This window comes from Notolepis coatsorum, assembly GCF_963971535.1.
Source record: "Notolepis coatsorum genome assembly, chromosome: 11".
Classification (NCBI taxonomy): Eukaryota; Metazoa; Chordata; class Actinopteri; order Aulopiformes; family Paralepididae; genus Notolepis; species Notolepis coatsorum.
In genome coordinates, this window is record NC_140175.1 from 53,278,357 (window position 1) to 53,297,412 (window position 19,056).

At 45.0% G+C, this 19,056-nt stretch overlaps 2 protein-coding genes across 2 annotated transcripts in view; one reads left to right on the plus strand and one right to left on the minus strand.

Annotated features, from left to right (window-relative positions):
- Positions 1-345: 345 nt before the first annotated feature.
- Positions 346-7,441, minus strand: orai1b (ORAI calcium release-activated calcium modulator 1b). The gene is made up of 2 exons (XM_084324725.1): positions 7,096-7,441; positions 346-3,372 (listed from the first exon to the last, which is right to left on the minus strand). Exons 1-2 carry the CDS (start codon positions 7,207-7,209, stop codon positions 2,815-2,817), a joined length of 672 nt encoding a protein of 223 aa, XP_084180851.1. The 5' UTR covers positions 7,210-7,441; the 3' UTR covers positions 346-2,814.
- Positions 7,442-11,849: 4,408 nt separating this feature from the next.
- kdm2bb (lysine (K)-specific demethylase 2Bb) overlaps positions 11,850-19,056 on the plus strand; it is a 159,552-nt gene continuing 152,345 nt past the window's right edge. Inside the window, exons 1-5 of the mRNA XM_084324298.1 lie at positions 11,850-11,903; positions 12,012-12,093; positions 12,837-12,981; positions 13,629-13,707; positions 15,380-15,430. Coding sequence (XP_084180424.1) covers positions 12,034-12,093; positions 12,837-12,981; positions 13,629-13,707; positions 15,380-15,430 — 335 coding nt within the window. The 5' untranslated portion in view covers positions 11,850-11,903; positions 12,012-12,033. The remainder of the gene's footprint in view (positions 11,904-12,011; positions 12,094-12,836; positions 12,982-13,628; positions 13,708-15,379; positions 15,431-19,056) is intronic.

Sequence of the window (19,056 nt, forward strand, 5' to 3'; positions counted from 1 at the left end):
CCAGGGAGTCTCTGGATTGTCCACACACTCCCTGGGCAATCTGCGTATGTAGAGTTTGGGGAGTAGGTGCGGGAAAGTGACTATAGCTCGGCCGAGAAAGTACCACTTCCATTAGCATAATATTCAAGGCTGATTTACATTTATTTTACAACTTTCAAATAAAATGTGCCAAACCAAGCTAGAATAGCTTTCTATGGAAATTGGTATCCATCTTCTTGTCTGGCTAGACAGTAAGCGCATTGCCCATAATGTAGGCATATTCCTTTAAGAACACGGTATATGCATTCTTATCTTTTCTAGGTCAAACTGGACATTTAATATATTTCAGAAAGTAAAAAGGCCATATGGTAAAAAAGTATTTATTTTAACACCACAGTTTGTGCTTATATTTTAGCAAATGTACATTAGTACAGATTTAGCTGTTTTCAGACACAATATGCAAAAGGCAGGCATCACAGTAAAACATATCACAAATATATATATATATATACAAGCTCAGGTTTGGAAAGTAACTCATTAGATGTAACTATTACAGACACGATTACTAAAATAAATGGCCACTGTAGTCTGTTAGTTACTGTATAGATACAGTATGAATGAAATACTTTTGAAAATATATTTTAATTAGTCTGTAAATTACAATCAATTGTTTAAATGTATTTTGCAGGCTAAAGTAACCCAGGCCAGGAGTAAGATTACATTTATTCTAGTGCATTTCTGACTACAATTTTAAAGGGATAGTTGATTATTATTTTCTTTTAGATAAAATGGTATGAAATACTTGCCGGTAGTATTATAAATGCATAGCCATTGGCTGACTTACTGAGTCCCGTAGTGGAAGTTCTGGCTATGTTTTCAAGCGAGCCGGGTAGCACACAGTCCAGTAAGAAAAAGGTTTTAAGCCACACCACAACATGTTGCAACATGCAAAAAGTGTATTTCAAATCGATGTTCGATTCTTCCCTTATACCTACACAATATCTTGGAACTAGCTAGCCCAAGTGCGTAGTAATATGTACACTGGCCCTCTTCAAGAAACTATACTGGTAGTTCCAAGATTAGTCTGGAAGAACCAAGCTTCGGAAATACAACAGGACTTTTGTATTCTGTTGTGGACGGTTAAAACATTTGTTTGCATGTTGTGGTGTGTCTTAAAAGTAAAACCTTTTGTTACTTCAACAACAGGACTCTGTAAATTAGATAATGGTTATGCATCGATTACACTAAGTATTTTATACCACTTTAAGTTAAAATAAATCTTACCTATCCCTTTAAGCAATCAGTAATCTGTAATGGATTACATTCTGAAAGTAACCTTGCCAATCCTGTGCATACTTCATCTGTCAAGTCAAACTCTGATGAATCCAGCACAAAAGGAAACAATAAGCTATTAGTGGTTCTTGAAAAATCAATGAGATGAGTTAACTGTGTATTTCAGCCTGTAGAGCAGACATACAGTACGGGCCACCAATACACCAGGCACAGTATGAGGATCTGTGTTGTTATCCGTCTGCCATATGTACATCAAGCCATGAGAGTCACAATTATTAAAGATTCAGTACAATGAGAATCCTGTTTTTCAATCTCATTGCAACATTTCTTTTTTTTACAGAGGGTATGTTGATGTACAATTGAAAATGATGACTAAAGCGCTTTGATCTCTATCCCCCTGGATATCAATAGAATCAAACCATTCCAGATATATTCCTTAAAACAAAACTACTGGGGTTACCCGGATTTGGCACATCTGTCAGTTGTCAGTAGTTGTAAAGGATATCAGCTAGTTAGTCCACAAACAAGTAATGAACCTAATTTGCTACAATTTAGGTCATTTTAGTGGTTCAAAAACATCCACAGCAACTGTGACAATTTATTTATCACCTGCTAGCACAGGTTAAGCCAATGTCAATCTCTCATCATAGCAATCGATCACACTGGTCCCATGAATTTGTTTACATTTGAAAGCTTCATGTATTATGATACTAACTTGACATCTCCTTTCAGTCAACATACTGAGAGTTGGCTGTGCTCAGATAGGGTGCACTAAAACACTTACAACTAATTAAACGATACATCTGAAGCTGAGAGCGTGACACTGACATTAACATTCCACAATAAGCTTTTTCTGAATTATGAATTAACATCATTGTACCGGTTCTTTAAGACTTTTCCTACCAATTCTGAGCTACATGCATTATATCAGATTTGTGCATTCACAGTTGATTCTATGCAACAGACTTCTTCCTACCCTTTCAGGTGCATCATCTCATGCGAGATAGAATTCTGAGAACTGAACATTCCAAGATAGAACATTACAGAACAGAATTCCAAGAGAACATACAGGTATACCCGAAAGGGCTAAAATTATTTTAAGATTTCTACAAAAGAAACGTGAACATACAGTGTGTGACAAAACAATCAGGCGCTGGTTCTTCATTCATTTCTAAAACCCAAAGCCAGTGGGGTCCTGACTCCAGACCACACAGCAGCAGCATCCACGTGATCCTGCACTGTTTTCAACAAGACTTCAATTCAAATGGTGCCGAGATAAAACCTGCAGCCCTGCTCCACAGAAATGTAATTACAGACATTTCCATCGGAATAGGCCTCTGTCTTTTATAACATCCCTCCATACAAAGACTTATTTGTGGTGGTTCCACAACAACATCACACTGACCCACTGCAAATAAGAATCCTAAAATGGCACAATGACATAAGAACAACACTAGTGGTACATGAGCACAGTCTTTCCCCCACTGCTGAGCCACCAACACAGAACCTAAGAACCTGTGGCAAACACTGCTCCACTCTAGTCTATGGGAACTGGGAGCTGGGGGATTGCATGATGGAGCCGTCTCCTCTGTTATCCAGCTCGTTCTGAAGCCTGGTGAGGTTAGAGAGCTCCTCCAGCTCCTGGAACTGTCTGTCAGTTTTGTGGCTGACCAGCGACCGGTAGAAATGCACGGCGAAGACGATGAACACCAAGCCGAATGGCACCATGATGGAGGTGGACGTAATGGCAGCTGCCACACCGGAGGAAATGGTTCCGTTGCCGGGCTTGCTGGGCTTAATGGGTAGAAACTTGACCCAGCAGAGAAGCACCACCTCGGCTAGGAAGAGCAAGGTGCCGATGACGGTGGAAAACGCCCAGGCCAGCTCGATGTGGCGGTGCATTCGCTCGTGCGGGGACTCCTTGACCGAGTGGAGGTTGTGGACATTGCTGACCGCCTCTATGTTGGGCAGGATGCAGGTGCTGACCATCAGAGCGAACAGGTGCACAGCCACCAGCACAGTGGTACAGGCACTGAAGGCAATCAGGAGACCGGGAGGATAGGGATAGCTGTTATCCAACTGCACCTCCACCATAGCCACCTGGGAGAGAATAAAAGGAGAAAAGAAATGCAATTATACTAGGGTTGGGTATCACCACTAAGTAATTACCCGATTCAAAAAGGTCCTAATTAGATGACGATTCAATTAAGGCTTGGACAGGTTTTGGGGGTCAGCAGCACCTGCCATTGTTTTCAAGAGATGTAATTTGATTAACTGCGTTTCTGTAGTAGTTCAGCAGAAACTCTAAACTAGGCAAACTAGAGACATCTGCAGGGCGGGAGGCATGCTAAAAGCAAAAATCTTGCCACATCAACTGAAAAGAGGCATTAAAAGATCTATCTTGGGATTTTAAGAAATCGATTCGAAATTATTCAATAGATTTTTTTTCTATCTTTTTTCCAGGCCCTAAATTATACACACTGTTAATATCCAGGATGATAATTACACACTGTTAATATTCAGGATGAATGATGGAATAATGCCAGCCGATATCAGGCTGATATCTGATGCCAGTATCTGTTTTAGCCTGGTATCAGACCGATTAGATTCGATTCGATTCAAATGTATCGTCAATGTCATACAGTGAAAGCAATAGGAAGGTGTGCAGTCGTGGGTGAAGAGGTAGTAGAGAAGGGGGCTCAGCACACAGCCTTGCGGGACGCTGCAGTTCAGGGTGAGGGTAGAGGAGGTGAGATTGTCTATATTTTGACAAACTGGATAGTTAGGAAGTCAAGTATCCAGTTGCAGACAGGGGGGTTAATGTCGAGGTCCTTTGTTTCCACGAGTCACCAAGTTTGGAGATGAGTTTGGAGGGGATGATGGTGTTGAATGCTGAGCTGAAGTCGATGAACAGCATTCTCACATGGGTATTGCTCTCATCCAGGTGGGAGAGGGCGGAATGTAGCGCAGAGGAGATAGCATCCTCTGTGCTCCTGTTCTCATGGTAGGCGACTGGTGTCAGTGAGGGTGAGAGGCCAGATTTGAGGTGAGCCAGGACCAGCCTCTCGAAGCACTTGGTGAGTGCAACAGAGAAGAAGTCATTGAGGCACAGGTACGATGGAGGTGGTTTTAAAGCAAGCTGGGACAACTGCCTGCCAGGGCTAGTGACAGGTCAGTTAAGACCTCTGTCAGCTGCTCAGCACAGTTCCTGAGCACACGGCCGGGATGCCATCGGGGCCAGACGCCTTATGCGCATTAGTCCTGCTCAGTGCGGTATACATCAGTGGGGGAGAGTGAGGGGTTGGAGGATGGCAGGGAGAGCAGGTTGTCCCTGTCAAATCAGGCATACAAGTTATTGAGCTCATCAGGGAGGGAGGGGTCAGTGGTTGGGGGAGAGTTGTTGGTGGGTTTATATACTTTATAGTATGTGATGATGGTCTGGATGCCCTGCCTCATGCATCTGTGGTCGGAGTTGTTGAAGTGCTCTTCAACCCTTAGCTTGTGGCTGTGTTTGGCCAGCATGATTCCCCTATTCAGGTTAGCCCTGGCTGAACAGCAGGCCTGCGTGTCACCAGATCTAAAAGCAGTGTCGTGCCTTTAGTAGTGTACGGACCTCTCTGTTCTTCCACAGCTTCTGGTTGGGGAATGTAGTGATCTGTTGATGTTGGAGTTGATGTAGTCCACAATAGAGGAGGTGTAGGAGTCAATGTCAGTGTGGGAATCCAGGGGGGCCTGGGTGGAAAACATACTCCAGTCTGTGTGTTGAAACCAGTGCTGCAGCTCAGAGTCTGCCCCCATAGACCATATTTTGACTGTTCTAACAGAGGACTTCACACCAGTGGTGCAGTCGCGGTCACACCCGGTTACACGCCGTGTTACCAGATCACTGAGGCAGAAGTACGTGCGATCGCGCATGGATGTGTACTCGCGTGTACGCGCACACAAAAATGCGCTGTATCCATTCGTTGTGACTAGTACCCGGCCACCGTTTTACATAACAAAAAGCGCAGGTAGACTAAGTGTCTGGGTGTTGGCTATCTGAATGCATCTCCCCCTTCATTCTGTGTGACACAGGCAGTGGAGGTGAATACTAATGTGGCTCGGAATTCGTGATGGGGGTCTACCTGCTTATGATATTGAATCAAGCGTCTGTGCTGCGCGCCAGCTTTCCACGCGCACATTCACACAAATAGAGAGCAAGAAGAGCTTGTATGATAGAAAGATTGCACTTGCGTATATGCGCTTGTGTGTGTGTGTGCGTGTGTGTGTGCGTGCGTGTGTGTGTATAAATCAGTTATGTGCGCATGCACGTACCCGCGCGTGTGCGTGCACGTGGTGTGGCGTGTTACCAGTTCCCATATTAGGACTGCACCACTGCTTCACACGTTTGATAAGTGGGGTGTACTTGGGTAGAACTTTCACCTCTGGTTTTTCTGGAGCCATCAGCTGTTCTGTCCACGCGACCTGGTAGCTCTATAGCACTGTCATGATGAATCCCGCTATTAAGCCAGGATTCTGTGAAAATCTGAAGATTGCCGATAATGTTGTCAGATTGTTGTAATCCAACGTCCAAAAGATATTGTCGTCGGGTGTACGGTATGAAAGCAAGACTGTTCTGGGTGAGCAGACGTAAAACAAATAGGTATCTGTATCAGTATCTGACACCAGCCTGGTATCAGACAGTTTTAGCCTGGTATCGGGGGCGATATCTGAGACTGATGCCAATATGTTTTAGCCTGGTATCAGACACCAGTATCTGTTTTAGCCTGGTATCAGACTGTTTTAGCCTGATATAAGACCGATATGTGACACCATCTATTTTAGCCTAGTATCAGACCGATATCTGACACCAGTATCACTATCACCAGACAGTGCATACCTAATAGAAAGGGCAGGTTAATGGTAGTAGGATGGCGCCACGGATGGTCGCCTCTGTGTTTTGGTGCGTGTTGCTGAATGAATGAATGAATGAAAACTTTATTTAACAGATTGCAGAATGGGTAATACAGTACGGCTCAATACACACAATTGTTAAGGGGATGCAGACCAGAGAAAGACATTTGTCTTGTTTACATCAGGGTCCCCCATTTTCAATTCATAGTGACATTTATGACATACACAACATACATGCCATCATGACATTTATGGCATAGGGACATATACGATATGCAGATATACAGTACTGTTACCCATAGATCCTAACAGAGAATATATACATATGATGGGGAAGAGACTGTACATTAGGAGGGGGTGGGTGGGTGGGAGAAAAAATATACATACGGTGAGGAGAAAATATGTATACGGTGGGGAGGAGACTGTCTATTAGGAGGGGGGGGGGGTTGTTGGTAAATGTAGTGTTAGGCCAAGGTATTAGGAGCTCTTTCACCAGAGATGAGCTTCTGAACATTAGGATTATACTTCACCACTTTATTGTATTATCTGTCTGTCTGTCCGCTAATGTCGCACCAGTAACGTCCAAAGCAAATTCCTTGTATGTGAAAAGTATACTTGGCAATAAAGACCTTTCTGATTCTGATTCTGAGGAAAGGACAGGACATTAAGTTGTTTAGCATTGATTGTACATGCTACATGTTTGTATCACATTTTAGAATTGGGAACATTATGCGTGCGGCTAATACACTGTTATAGTCTAGTAATAATACTCAATAACCTGCCTATCTACCAACAATGAGTTGGTAGGGATATTTTTCTATTTCGACCACTGTGTCCCATTATTAGAAATGGAGGAGATTCTAAAGCAATTGAACACAAAAAAAAATAACTCCGGGAAGGAAAGCTATGAATAGTACACTACTACTTTACCATTGCAAATCCAGAGAGCAGAGCAGAGGTCCGACTCGAAGCCTTCAGCTTGGCTCGACTCAAGTAGAGCTTCCTCCAGGAGAGAGCTTGCAGCGAGTGCTCGTTCAGACTCATAGCTCCGTCCTATGTTACAAGAAAGACCACCGGGCACCGGGTTGGGGCGTAGACTCGTAGTTACCGTATTGTCTCAACACACGACACAACGGAGCTTCACATGTCAACCGATGATTGTTTACTAGTTAAGCAGGCCAGACACAGCAGGTCAGACGCATTGGCAGCTAATAGAAAGTTATTTTTCACGGTCAGACTTTTAGCTCAGAGGCTCCTCAGCTGCAGCTGCTGCTGGCATCCCAAGATTACCCACAAGGCTGTGCGGCGAAGAGAACCTAGAGGCCGCGGGTAAATACAGTAAATACAGTAGTCGGATGAAGTGAGATTACACCATTATTACGAACGCATATTATTACCTATTTTAGTCAGATTTGCATTTTTTTTGCAGTACTGTGGCTTTGCACATGTACGTTTGTGTTACACCGGTGGCGTGTCCACGTGATGCGGATTATGTCCACGGATTAATTTAACTGAAAATAAATTCCTTTTCTGACGCTGGATTTAAAGGGATATTTCACTTTAATATAACTTGTCACTTGGCAGCAGTTTTACCTCTATCTCTAAAGTAATCTACAATAGATACCATTACTGTCCCTGCCGTCTGCCGTCAACACTAACCATTCCTCTCAGGACCGTGTCACTTCTTCTACAACTACACAGCAATATGATGCTGCTGTGTCTGAATGTTTAGAATATTTCCTCCAGCAAGGCAGCAAGTAACCATGGTAACATCTCCCCCACATTCCATACAAGGCAAAGATACACAGCACACTCAAACCAAAACTAATTGGCCAGATCTGATTTTATTTTTCAAATGTCATAAATCTGTAAAGACACATCAAATGCCAAATCAAACATATACATTTGACTCAGAATTGTCTGTTTTATTGAAATCTGCACAGCAGTAGTTTGTTTATACTTCAGAAGTGTGATATTTAGGAGTCCAAAATGAATGGAAGTAAATGAGGAGCCTGAGAACAGTTTCTTCCCCTCTGCAGTGAGCCTCATCATCACAACAAGGCTCAGTCAGGACCCTCACTGACACCCCCGAGCCTCATCAACAAGACTCGGGACCCTCACTGACACCCCCGAGCCTCATCAACAAGACTCGGGACCCTCACTGACACCCCCGAGCCTCATCAACAAGACTCGGGACCCTCACTGACACCCCCGAGCCTCATCAACAAGGCTCGGGACCCTCACTGACACCCCCGAACCTCATCAACAAGACTCGGGACCCTCACTGACACCCCCGAACCTCATCAACAAGACTCAGGACCCTCACTGACACCACCAAGCCTCATCAACAAGACTCGGGACCCTCACTGACATCAACAAGGCTCGGGACCCTCACTGACACCCCCCACCATTAACACACCCCTACTGGACTAAATACTTGCATAAACAACCAAACATACCTGTTCATAGCCTACATCACGACACGTACTCTTTGCACATAACTTCCCAATTGCACAGCCCTGGCATATTCCTATTTTATTTGTATTGTAGTATATTATTCTATTGTGCTATATTTAATTTATTTTATATCCAATTTAATATTATTCGACCTCTTTATTTGCAGTTGTACAGCCCTGGCCTATATTTTATTTTATTTCATAATTATATTATATTCGATTGTGCTTAACTTAGTTCATATTTTATTTTATCTTACTCCATGTTATGGTTTGTAACCGACCCCAATCGCACAACACAAGACAGGTATGATGGTTTGCCAAGAAACAGATATTTATTTAGAACAGGGAAAAAGGGCACTGTCCCTTTAAGGGAGAAAACACAAAACACTGGAATAACACAAGAGGGGAAGGTAAAGTGCCTTTAAGAGGCGGGCAGGAAAGGGAACACTATGGGAAGGTAAGGGAACGCCTAAGGGAAGGTTAAGGGAACGCCTAGGGAACAGAGGAACTAGAGACTAGGAGAACTAGGGAAAGAGGACTAGGGACTAGGAGAACTAGGGATAGAGGACTAGGGACTAGGAGAACTAGGGACAGAGGGACAGGTACTGGGGAACATAGGGAACAGGTTCTGGGGAACAGAGGGCCAGGTTCTGGTGACAGAGGGAACAGAGGCCCGCGGAGGCGGGCTGGGGACAGGGAGGAAACGGGGACAGAGGACCGCGGAGGCGGGCTGGGGACAGGGAGGAACTGGGGACTGGTGGGAAAACATCTGGGCCGCTCTGCAGAACAGAGGAGAGGGTTAATACTCAAAGGGAAAAAACAGAGCAGATGCAGAACAGTCCAAATAACAAAGTAACAAAGTAAATACTATCTTCGTGTGAACAAACACACAGTGGGAGATGGAATGTCCAAAATAATATCCACGAGAGAACAAAACAGAGTGGGAGATGAAATGTCCAAACTAATAACTAAGTGAGAACTAAAGGAGGCAATACGCTGGGTGAGTGACATCACAATCAAAACTCACCCAGGCGTATGCGTAATGGTGCAGGAACAGCAGCGGGACGAGGGCAAGGGGCATTACGCTGAGTGAGTGACATCACAATCAAAACTCACCCAGGCGTATGCGTAAAGGTACAGGGACAGCAGCGGGAACGGGGGCAAGAGGCATTACGCTGAGTGAGTGACATCACAATCAAAACTCACCCAGGCGTATGCGTAAAGGTACAGGGACAGCAGCGGGAACGGGGGCAAGGGCACTACGCTGAGTGAGTGACATCACAATCAAAACTCACCCAGGCGTATGCGTAAAGGTACAGGGACAGCAGCGGGAACGGGGGCAAGGGCACTACGCTGAGTGAGTGACATCACAATCAAAACTCACCCAGGCGTATGCGTAAAGGTAAGGGACAGCAGCGGGAACGGGGGCAAGGGCACTACGCTGGGTGAGTGACATCACAATCAAACTCACCCAGGCGTAATGGTACAGGGACAGCAACGGGGCGAGGGCATCGCCACCGGGTGGGTGGCTGTCCGAGCCGAGGGACAGAGTGCTGGAACAGTGGCGGTGGCGAGGGTGTCGTCCACCGGGTAGCCGACTGTCGGAGCCGAGGAACAGAGTGCTGGAACAGTGGCGGTGGCGAGGATGTCGTCCACCGGGTAGCCGCTGTCGGAGCCGAGGAACAGAGTGCTGGAACAGTGGCGGTGGCGAGGATGTCGTCCACCGGGTAGCCGCTGTCGGAGCCGAGGAACAGAGTGCGCGCCACACCTTGGTGTGCGCGTCGGAACAGTGGCGCGTCGGAACCGAGAGACGCCTCGGGGTGCGTCTGCGAGGAGGAGTGTGCCAAGCACGAAGGTCTGGAAGATGCGCGTCGGCGCGCTGAGGTCTGGAGAGCGTGCCAAGCTCGAAGGTCTGGAAGATGCGCGTCTGTGCGCTGGTACGGAGGAGCGTGCCAAGCTCGAAGGTCTGGAAGATGCGCGTCAGTGCGCTGGTACGGAGGAGCGTGCCAAGCTCGAAGGTCTGGAAGATGCGCGTCTGTGCGCTGGTACGGAGGAGCGTGCCAAGCTCGAAGGTCTGAAGTGGAACACTGGAATACCTCCCGTAGAGGATTAGAGAGCGCAGTACAATGTCTCCCTCCAGGCAAACGGCGGCAGGTGGCGAAGGCTTGAGCGCATCTGGCGCGCTGGTCTGGAGTGGAACACTGGAATACCTCCCGTAGAGAATTAGAGAGCGCAGTACAATGTCTCCCTCCAGGCAAACGGCGACAGGTGGCCAAAGCCCTTGAAGATGCGCGTTGCGCGCTGGTGACTGGAGAGCGTGCCAAGCCCGAGGGTCCGGGAGATGCGCGTTGGTCTAGATGTGCGTCAGGACGAACAGCTGCGCTGGGGTCTGCAGTGGAGCGCTGGGGTGCCTCCCGTGGAAGTTACAGGGAGCGCAGAACAGTCTCCTCCACAGGCTACGGCGACAGCAGACGAAGGCTGGAGCAAACATCTCAAGGCTGGAGAGATCCATCTTACAGCATTGGTAGACCAGAGGATCTCCCGAAAGAGTCTAGATGTTAGAGAATATGACTCAGCATGAATACAACACGACCCCACGCCGAAACGAGGGGAAGAGCCCTGGTATTTAAAGCCCACAGGGGAACTAATTAGCCTGCCACCACAGGTGCGAGAGGTAATTGATAATAGTCCAGGTGTGGCCACTGAGAGTAAACGAGAGTAAAGAACGAGAGGGTGGGGGCTAGAGAGAGTGAGTGAGAAGGGAATTTCTAACAGTAGGCTTTAAAGAAACAGAGAAAAGGTGGTGAGCAGCGGGCAAAACCTCACACTCCACCTCTTTATTGTATTATCTGTCTGTTAATGTCTGTCGGCCAATGTCGCACCGAAAACGACCAAAGCAAATTCCTTGTATGTGAAAACTACTTGGCAATATTAAAGACCTTTCTAATGCTGATTCTGATTCTTCTGACACATGGGAAGAGTGGTCAGTGGTGGTGTTGAACAGCAGGCAACGGGGGCAGCAGTAGTCGCAAGACTATACTTGTCTACTCTAGCCATAAACTTACATGGAGGCAAGACAAGACTGCTGATTGGACAAGCTCCACTAAAGTGAAATATCTCTTTAATATCTAGCACAAGTGCCTTTACTTATAAAATGCGACGCATCGGGAGGGGCAGTGTTGTGACCATGTCATGTGATGTGCTCTTCATCTCTCAGAGAGCAGATGTTGGAGGAGTAAAACTGATGACGTTCTCCAACAATGTTTTGGTTCTCTGGCCGAGGTGACGTCATCATACAACACAAACATGGTTCCCCTTGTTTTGACTCGGGAAAAGCTAACTGATTGTGTTTTTTCTTTTAACCAAATGTGATGTTTTCTCCCCCCAAAGTGAATGACTGGAAACGCCATAGATGATGATGATGATGATGGCTCAGACCATGGAAACGGGTGGTGAATCTGGACGCAAACTGGTGTGTAGTAATGTAGGCATCACTCCATTATAGACAGCTAGCTTCTTCACGAGAGAGACGGCTAACACGCTAAGCTAACGTCCAATTGATCAGGGCCAGTCTAGCTCATAGAGTCGTAATGTGTGGGAAAGCATTCACCAAAGCTTGCATTTCTATCCTCATTGTAAGGTTGATTTTTAAACAATTTAGATGTATTTGCACACACTGAGAAATGGCAGTGAGTTAAAATGCACCGCATATAAAGTCCGCAAGCAATATTATTTAATATAGAGAGATGACGTTACTTATCTAGATACAATAATACAGTACGATATTTGATTTTAGACCATGCATGGAATTCCAGTTCTGCAGTAAATTAAGCTATTTGATTAAAGAGTTAGGCATAGGATGCAGTAACTGAGTGTTATTATGGTGGAATAGCTATAGCAAATGTAATTATAGGTGTGTGAGCTAAACCTCTTGTCTTGAGCTCGTCACCATAGTTTAGTGTCATCTCTCTTGTTATGTTATTTATTGGAGATTTCATAATCATCGCTATAGTCACATTCAGGTTATTCTCGTAATTTTTTCACTGTCACGCCTCTGACCATAGATATATAGATATCTATGCCTCTGACAGCAGGGGGTTGCGTTTCTCATTACGCGAGTGTGTGTGTGTGGGGGGGGGGGGGGGGGGCGGGGTCGACGACACGTGTTGCAGTGTTTTTGTTGTTCATGTCTGTTCGTTTTGTTGTCAACCTCAGCGCTCCATCTGCCGGAGGATGTACGACGAAAACGAGGATTCGTCCGACGTGGAAGAAATCGTCAACACCCGAGGCTTCAGTGTAGAGGAGAAAGTAGCCAGTGACCAGTACAATGCAAACTTTGTCTGCCTCATGGAGGGCAAAGGTGACTAGTCCAACACATGTTTTGAGTCACACAGTGTACATACATGTACAAATGAAGTGTCACATTCAGAATTGTATTCATGACTAGATATCTAGCTTTTACAAACAAATACAAACCGTACATCATCAGAAATTGTACTATTTTAGGTATATGAGTCATTAGTGAGTGTTAGTCTTTCATATCAGTAATTATTCTTTTGTAAGAGTTGCCTATGTGTCACTTTTTCTAAATGCTGGATGTCTCATTTTGCAAGTGCTCATAACAAGGAGTAGGTTTACATGCATAAAATGCACATAGAAGACTGAAACGGGTCTGTTGAAGTTGGCAATGCTTTTTGGGGGCCATTATGGGTCACATAATACATTTGTAGTGTGTAATTCCATAGTATAAGTATTTATAGGCATGTTAGACTTGCTTTTGGCAATGGGAGTAGGATTCTTCATTGAGCGCTTATCCGTATTATTAGGGCACAAGTATCTTGTGTTTTATTATTAAATAAATTCAGTCATTATTATTTAATTGAGTTGCCCATGTGTCACTTTTTCTAAACGCTGGATGTCTAATTTTGGAAGAGCTTAGAACAAGGAGTATAGGCTTATGTGCATAAAAGGGACACAGAAGATTGAAGTGGCTTCTCTGTATTACAGACTTCACTTATGAATATGTTCAGAGGGAGGCGCTCAGGACCCCGCTCATTTTCAAAGAGAAAAACGGGCTAGGGATCAGGTAAGATTTATTTCTTTAAAAGGGCATTTCACTGAATATTTTTTTTGGGGGGTTTTGTCATTTGATAATCTCCCCATGCGTATTTCCTCAGATTTTAAATGCCACCTAGTGATGTGTTTTACTATATGTGCAAATAAATAAATACAAAAAGATGACAACATTTGAATCAGGAAGACTTTTAAATGGCTTCTATGATAATTCTTAGTAGTTCTTCATACTGTATTAGGCTAGCTGTATATTTATAATCCTCCCCCAGTATTAGACTAGCTGTATATTTAAAATCATCCCTCATTAGACTGTATATTTTAAAAGCCTCCCCCAGTATTAGACTAGCTGTATATTTTAAATCCTCCAGTATAAGACTAGACGTATATTTTAAATCCTCCCCATTATTAGACTAACTTCGGTTTAAATAACAAACTCAGCAAGACCGACGGCTTCTCAGTTACAGTGGGTGACAATATTGTCACAAGGAAAGAAGAAATTACCTACCTGGGCTCCATCCTAGAGGCAAATCGTTCCTGTGACAAAATGGCATCCAATGTAATAAAAAAAGTCAACCAACGAACTCGATTCTTGTACCGGATCTCCTCACTGGTAAACAAGAATACCCTGAAGACTCTGGCAGGAGCACTCATTCAAGGGTACTACGACTATGCTTGCACCTCATGGTACCAAAGCACCTCAAAGGCGTTAAAAACAAAATTACAAACATCTCAAAACAAACTGGTCAGACTACTGCTTGACCTTACTCCTAGAACCCACCTCACCCCTGCCCACTTTGACAAACTAGGATGGCTTAGAGTAGACGACAGAGTACAGCAACTTGCAATGGGCCTGGTCTACAAGATTCACTACACGACCAAGGTACCCATGTACATGTCAAAATACTTCCCAAAGGTCAGTGAATACCACGATCACAACACCAGAGGGAGCTCCACAAATCATGTTAAACCCAGATTCGGCTCAAACAAGGGACTAAACACGTTTAGCAATTATGCCACATCAATGTGGAACACCCTACCCAAAGCTGTAAAGGAATGTGAATCACTACCCACTTTCAAAAACACTCTCAAAGAACACCTACGGGAGACTGCAATTCGAAACTGGCCCCTGTAAATGTCCTAACCCAACCCAATGTACAGTAAATGACCAAGTATGGTTTTGTCAATATTCCAATGTACAGTTTTGCTTGTACATGTGTACAGTGTCCTATACCCCACCCACCCAACCTCCTCCAATGTACAGTCCCCCCCCACCTACCCTCCAATGTACAGTTTCTACGTCAAATGTATATACTCTCTTTTCTGGACTCTTTTGGTATCACAAACATACTGTATTTGCAAATCTGATATGTCATAAATGTATAGATGTAGCAGTACTGTCTATCTGTATGTCATGTATGTCATATATGTTATGATGAATTGAAAATGGGGGACCCTGATGTAAACAAGACGAAAGTCTTTCTCTGGTCTGCATCCCCTTAACAATTGTATGTATTGAGCTGTACTGTACTGTACCCATTCTGCAATCTGTTAATAAAGTTTTCAATCAATCAATCAATCAAACCGTATTAGGCTGTATATTTAAGCCACTCCACCTTTTTTCAGCAATTGCAGCAATAATGAAATGTAGAGAATGATCTGTCTTAATCCTTTTACATTTTCTGTAGAATGCCTGACCCAGAGTTTACCGTCAGTGAAATAAAAGGCTTAGTTGGTGAGTATTCTGCTCGTAAATGTTACATCTATATTTATATTTGGCTATACCTGGCATAGTGGAGATATGTTGTGTTTGTCTTGTCTGTTTGATTTGTGTGTTTTTCTGTTGAAACATCTTTGTTTTCAATTCATTTCTACAGTGGGTTTGCTAGGTTCAGTTTAGTTTTTATTGTTTAAACGTGTGTCTTGTTTATATTTGTTTCAGTATTATAATTTTTTCATTATTATAATATGTGGGGTGTTTGTCAGGGGCATGATTTAAGAAGTTCAGAAGGTATTGTGTAATCACTTTAGAAGGCATGTAGACATCCCAGTCTCAAACATATTCCTCACGCTTGCAGTGTTGACAAATTTAGAGATTTTATGTATATTCTTTAGTTTTTTTTTAGTTTTGATTTCTATTTGAGTTAACTGACATGTTTATTTCACACATGGTTTTAGTTTTTAGTTTAGTTTTAGTTAACTATAATAACCTTGGTCCACCCACTGAAATATGTCAGCAATCCTTCAAGGTAGAGCCATGAAAGAAAAAACAGAATGCACAGGGCGGCCCAGGACCAGTTAACTCATGACCTTTGACCATAGGCGGCGGGTCAGCCGAACATTAGGGGAGGCTATTTTGCGTGGAGCCCGCAAAATGTTTCCTTTTTTCTTTTTTTGTCAATACACACCCACTGGCTTTGCGAGCCCCACTCATTTAATATATAGTGCAAATGAAGTGTTCAAATGAAGGCATCCAATAATAGATTAACCATTGTCTTACCTTAATGCAGCAAAATGCGACGTTGCGTCTTGGCAACAATGATCTTTTCTCCTTTAACTTTGTCTGTGAGTGTGAGATCACTTTCAATGTGAAGCAGACTCAGAGTTGCCTGTCTCTTCTGGCGCATTGTTGTTCTGTATCGTTAGTGGCTTAGCTTGGCATCGCTACTGCACTATCTCGCGTACGTGCACGCGTACTGAATAAACCACAAATGTACCTCTAATACCAGTATTAGTCTGACCACACCCCTCATCAGCTTACCTTCATAAGCAGGTGTGTGGTCACCTGCTCTCCTCCTTCTCGCTTTCACCACAAGGAAGAGGTGCCTCGGTAGATCCCCACACTTGACACCATGATGGAAGAAATTGGATTAGGAACAGCTTGGGAAACAAGGATACGTTGACATCATATCTTTATTTTCTCTCTCACTATTTTCGAGAAAATACGGCGATATTGTCTTCGTACTGGAGTGTCTAGAAGATGATGATCATTCTACAAACCCTCCACCGGTTTTCGTATTGGGAGCACGCCGCTGCATGCTTCTCAACTGCAGTTCCTTGCTGTGTTTGTTGGGGTGAAACCTGTCAGGCCACAGCTGAACTGTCGGACATGCCGCTGTTGTGAGGAGCGGTGCGTTCCAGGTTGGGTGAGTAGTGTTTGCTGGCGGGCTCCACTTGTCTGTTAGTGCTATGGGGGCTACTTGACAAAGTTTATGGAAACCGGCCCCAGGCTAGGGTCCTTTGTTTAGCCGTCTAGGCGACAGAAGGCCTTGATCTGGCGACCATTATAGTTTTAACTAGTGGGCCGCGACCATTGACACTGGTGATCCCTGTGTGTTCTGGACGAGTGGATTCTCTCTGTCACCGTGTTAAGACCCCATCTTTCATATCCAAATGAGAGTATTCCTTCACGAGGGGATATGTGCATGTAATGTGCGATAGCGGCAGATTCATGTTCAAAGTCAGCTATACAGGCCAGTTGGTACTGTGCTGATTCCGCCGGACGTGTTAATGTCACCGTTGTGAAGCGGTGTTGACGTCTTGTTTTCTCTTTTCTCTTAAAAAGTGAGGAGGGTTCAGAACGGCGGCCTGTCTGGGTGAGTGTTATGTCATTGTTTACATGTTCATAGCTTACGGTTAGCCGGTCGGTGGCCTGGCGCGGGGTAGCTTGGCTTCTCGCGCGCCGCCGGGAGCTCGCTCCTGATCGCGTGCGTCGTAGATCGGCGTCTCGCGAGCGGAAGCAATAGCACCCGAACGGTTGGAGCAGCCGTTAGCTTGATGCTATTCTGTTGAACGTGCTTTGATTTTTAACATGTTTTACACTCTTGACCACGACGTCATCCTTGACAGGGGATGTTCGTCGACCCTGCCTGAGCCTAGACGGGGATTGCGTCAACAAAGAGGACTGTAGCGACTGGTGGAGCGGCGACGCTGCCCGGATCGAACAACACGGGACGGCTGTGTTCTACGGTGGCTTGTGACTGCACTTCGCTGATCTGCGTTCCGGGCAGGTACGGGGTTGGCCAGACCTCATAACACGTCTTCTGGTTTTACCTTGCTAAATGTATTGTGAATAACGGTGTTTTTTCCCAAAACGTGTGTTGTTGCAATGCATTTGAGATACGTTGCGGGTTGTGTGTGAGCTGTTTTTGTCACTGGCAGTTAGCTTCTCCGTGCAGGTTGTGATGTATTGATCTGGTTGTTGTGTGAGAAACATCATGGTGTTTATGTGTACCGTGTACTCACTACTAAGGCAACTAACCTATGAAGCTATGCTTGGTGACGAGTGAGTAAAAGAATGTTCTTTCTCAGACTGTAATGACAATGAACAGTGAGTTCACACATTAACAGGTTTTCCTGTTTTAACTGGCCGTATTGAGGGTAAAATAGGAGGATTGTGTTTCCCCCCCCGGTTCCCTGGGGACTTTATCACCTCCTATCAGACATGTTGTGCATTAATTGTGTCTTTTGTGTGGTAGGGATACGATGTAACTCTCAGCTTGATTGCTGAGGTTGTGCTAAATCTGCTGGAGAAACTTATTTCCTAAAGGGAAATTGGTTTGGTTGCTGTCATGTGTGCTTAGCAAGGCCTGTGGTCGATACTAATCAAGAATGATGTATTCTCTCATTGTGAAAAAAACGGCGTTCCTCTGTTGAGTGTTTTTGCCATTTTTTGTAGGTGATGATGGGTTGTGTGTGTCATGTGACCTACAACTGGGTTGTACTGGCCACAGAAGCACATGTGTATGTTGGACCGGGGTTCTTAGAGCCCTCTCTATTCTGTGTTTTTCCTTAGTAAAAATCAGATAGCAGGTTAGCTCGTGCGCTGTGTGGAGCTGTGAAACGCTTCATAGAGCTGACTATGACTGTGTCATATTCTCTTTTTGTCGTTACGTCGTATCATGGGTGTGGGGTCGTAGAGGGGTGAACTGGTAACCTTTCCTCTCCCCATTGTTCTGTCGGTCAGGGGTACACCCCCTGTCCTTCAAGGTTCCCGTCACGTGGCGGTTCGGCACGTTACGGGGGGGGGGGGGGGGGGGGGGGGGGAGGGAGTTCCTGGTCCCACGGCCTGGTATATTGGGCGTGTGCACCGCAGGAATTCCCCCGCCATAGAGTACGTCACCGTGCGCGTCTCTGTTGGTAGGACTTCCGTGTGCTGTTCAGGTCCATGTGATGGATCTGTTTTCAGGGGGGGTGGTCAGGGCTCCTCCTCACCAAGCGCCTACTCAGGCCTTCTGTGGGTTCGGACTCCTTCTTCCATGTGAGGAAGCCTCCATCAGAGTACAGAGCCTTCCTCCTCAGATTGTCAAAGTGAGTGGACCCTCTAGAAGGGTCCTTTTCTATTGTATGTATATTCGATTCAATT

Coding starts and splice junctions, on each gene's coding strand:
- orai1b (XM_084324725.1), bottom strand. CDS start 7,209: ATGAGTCTGAACGAGCACTCGCTGCAAGCTCTCTCCTGGAGGAAGCTC. Junction 3,373..7,095: donor TGCTCTCTGGATTTGCAATG/GTAAAGTAGTAG, acceptor ATTCTCTCCCAG/GTGGCTATGGTGGAGGTGCA.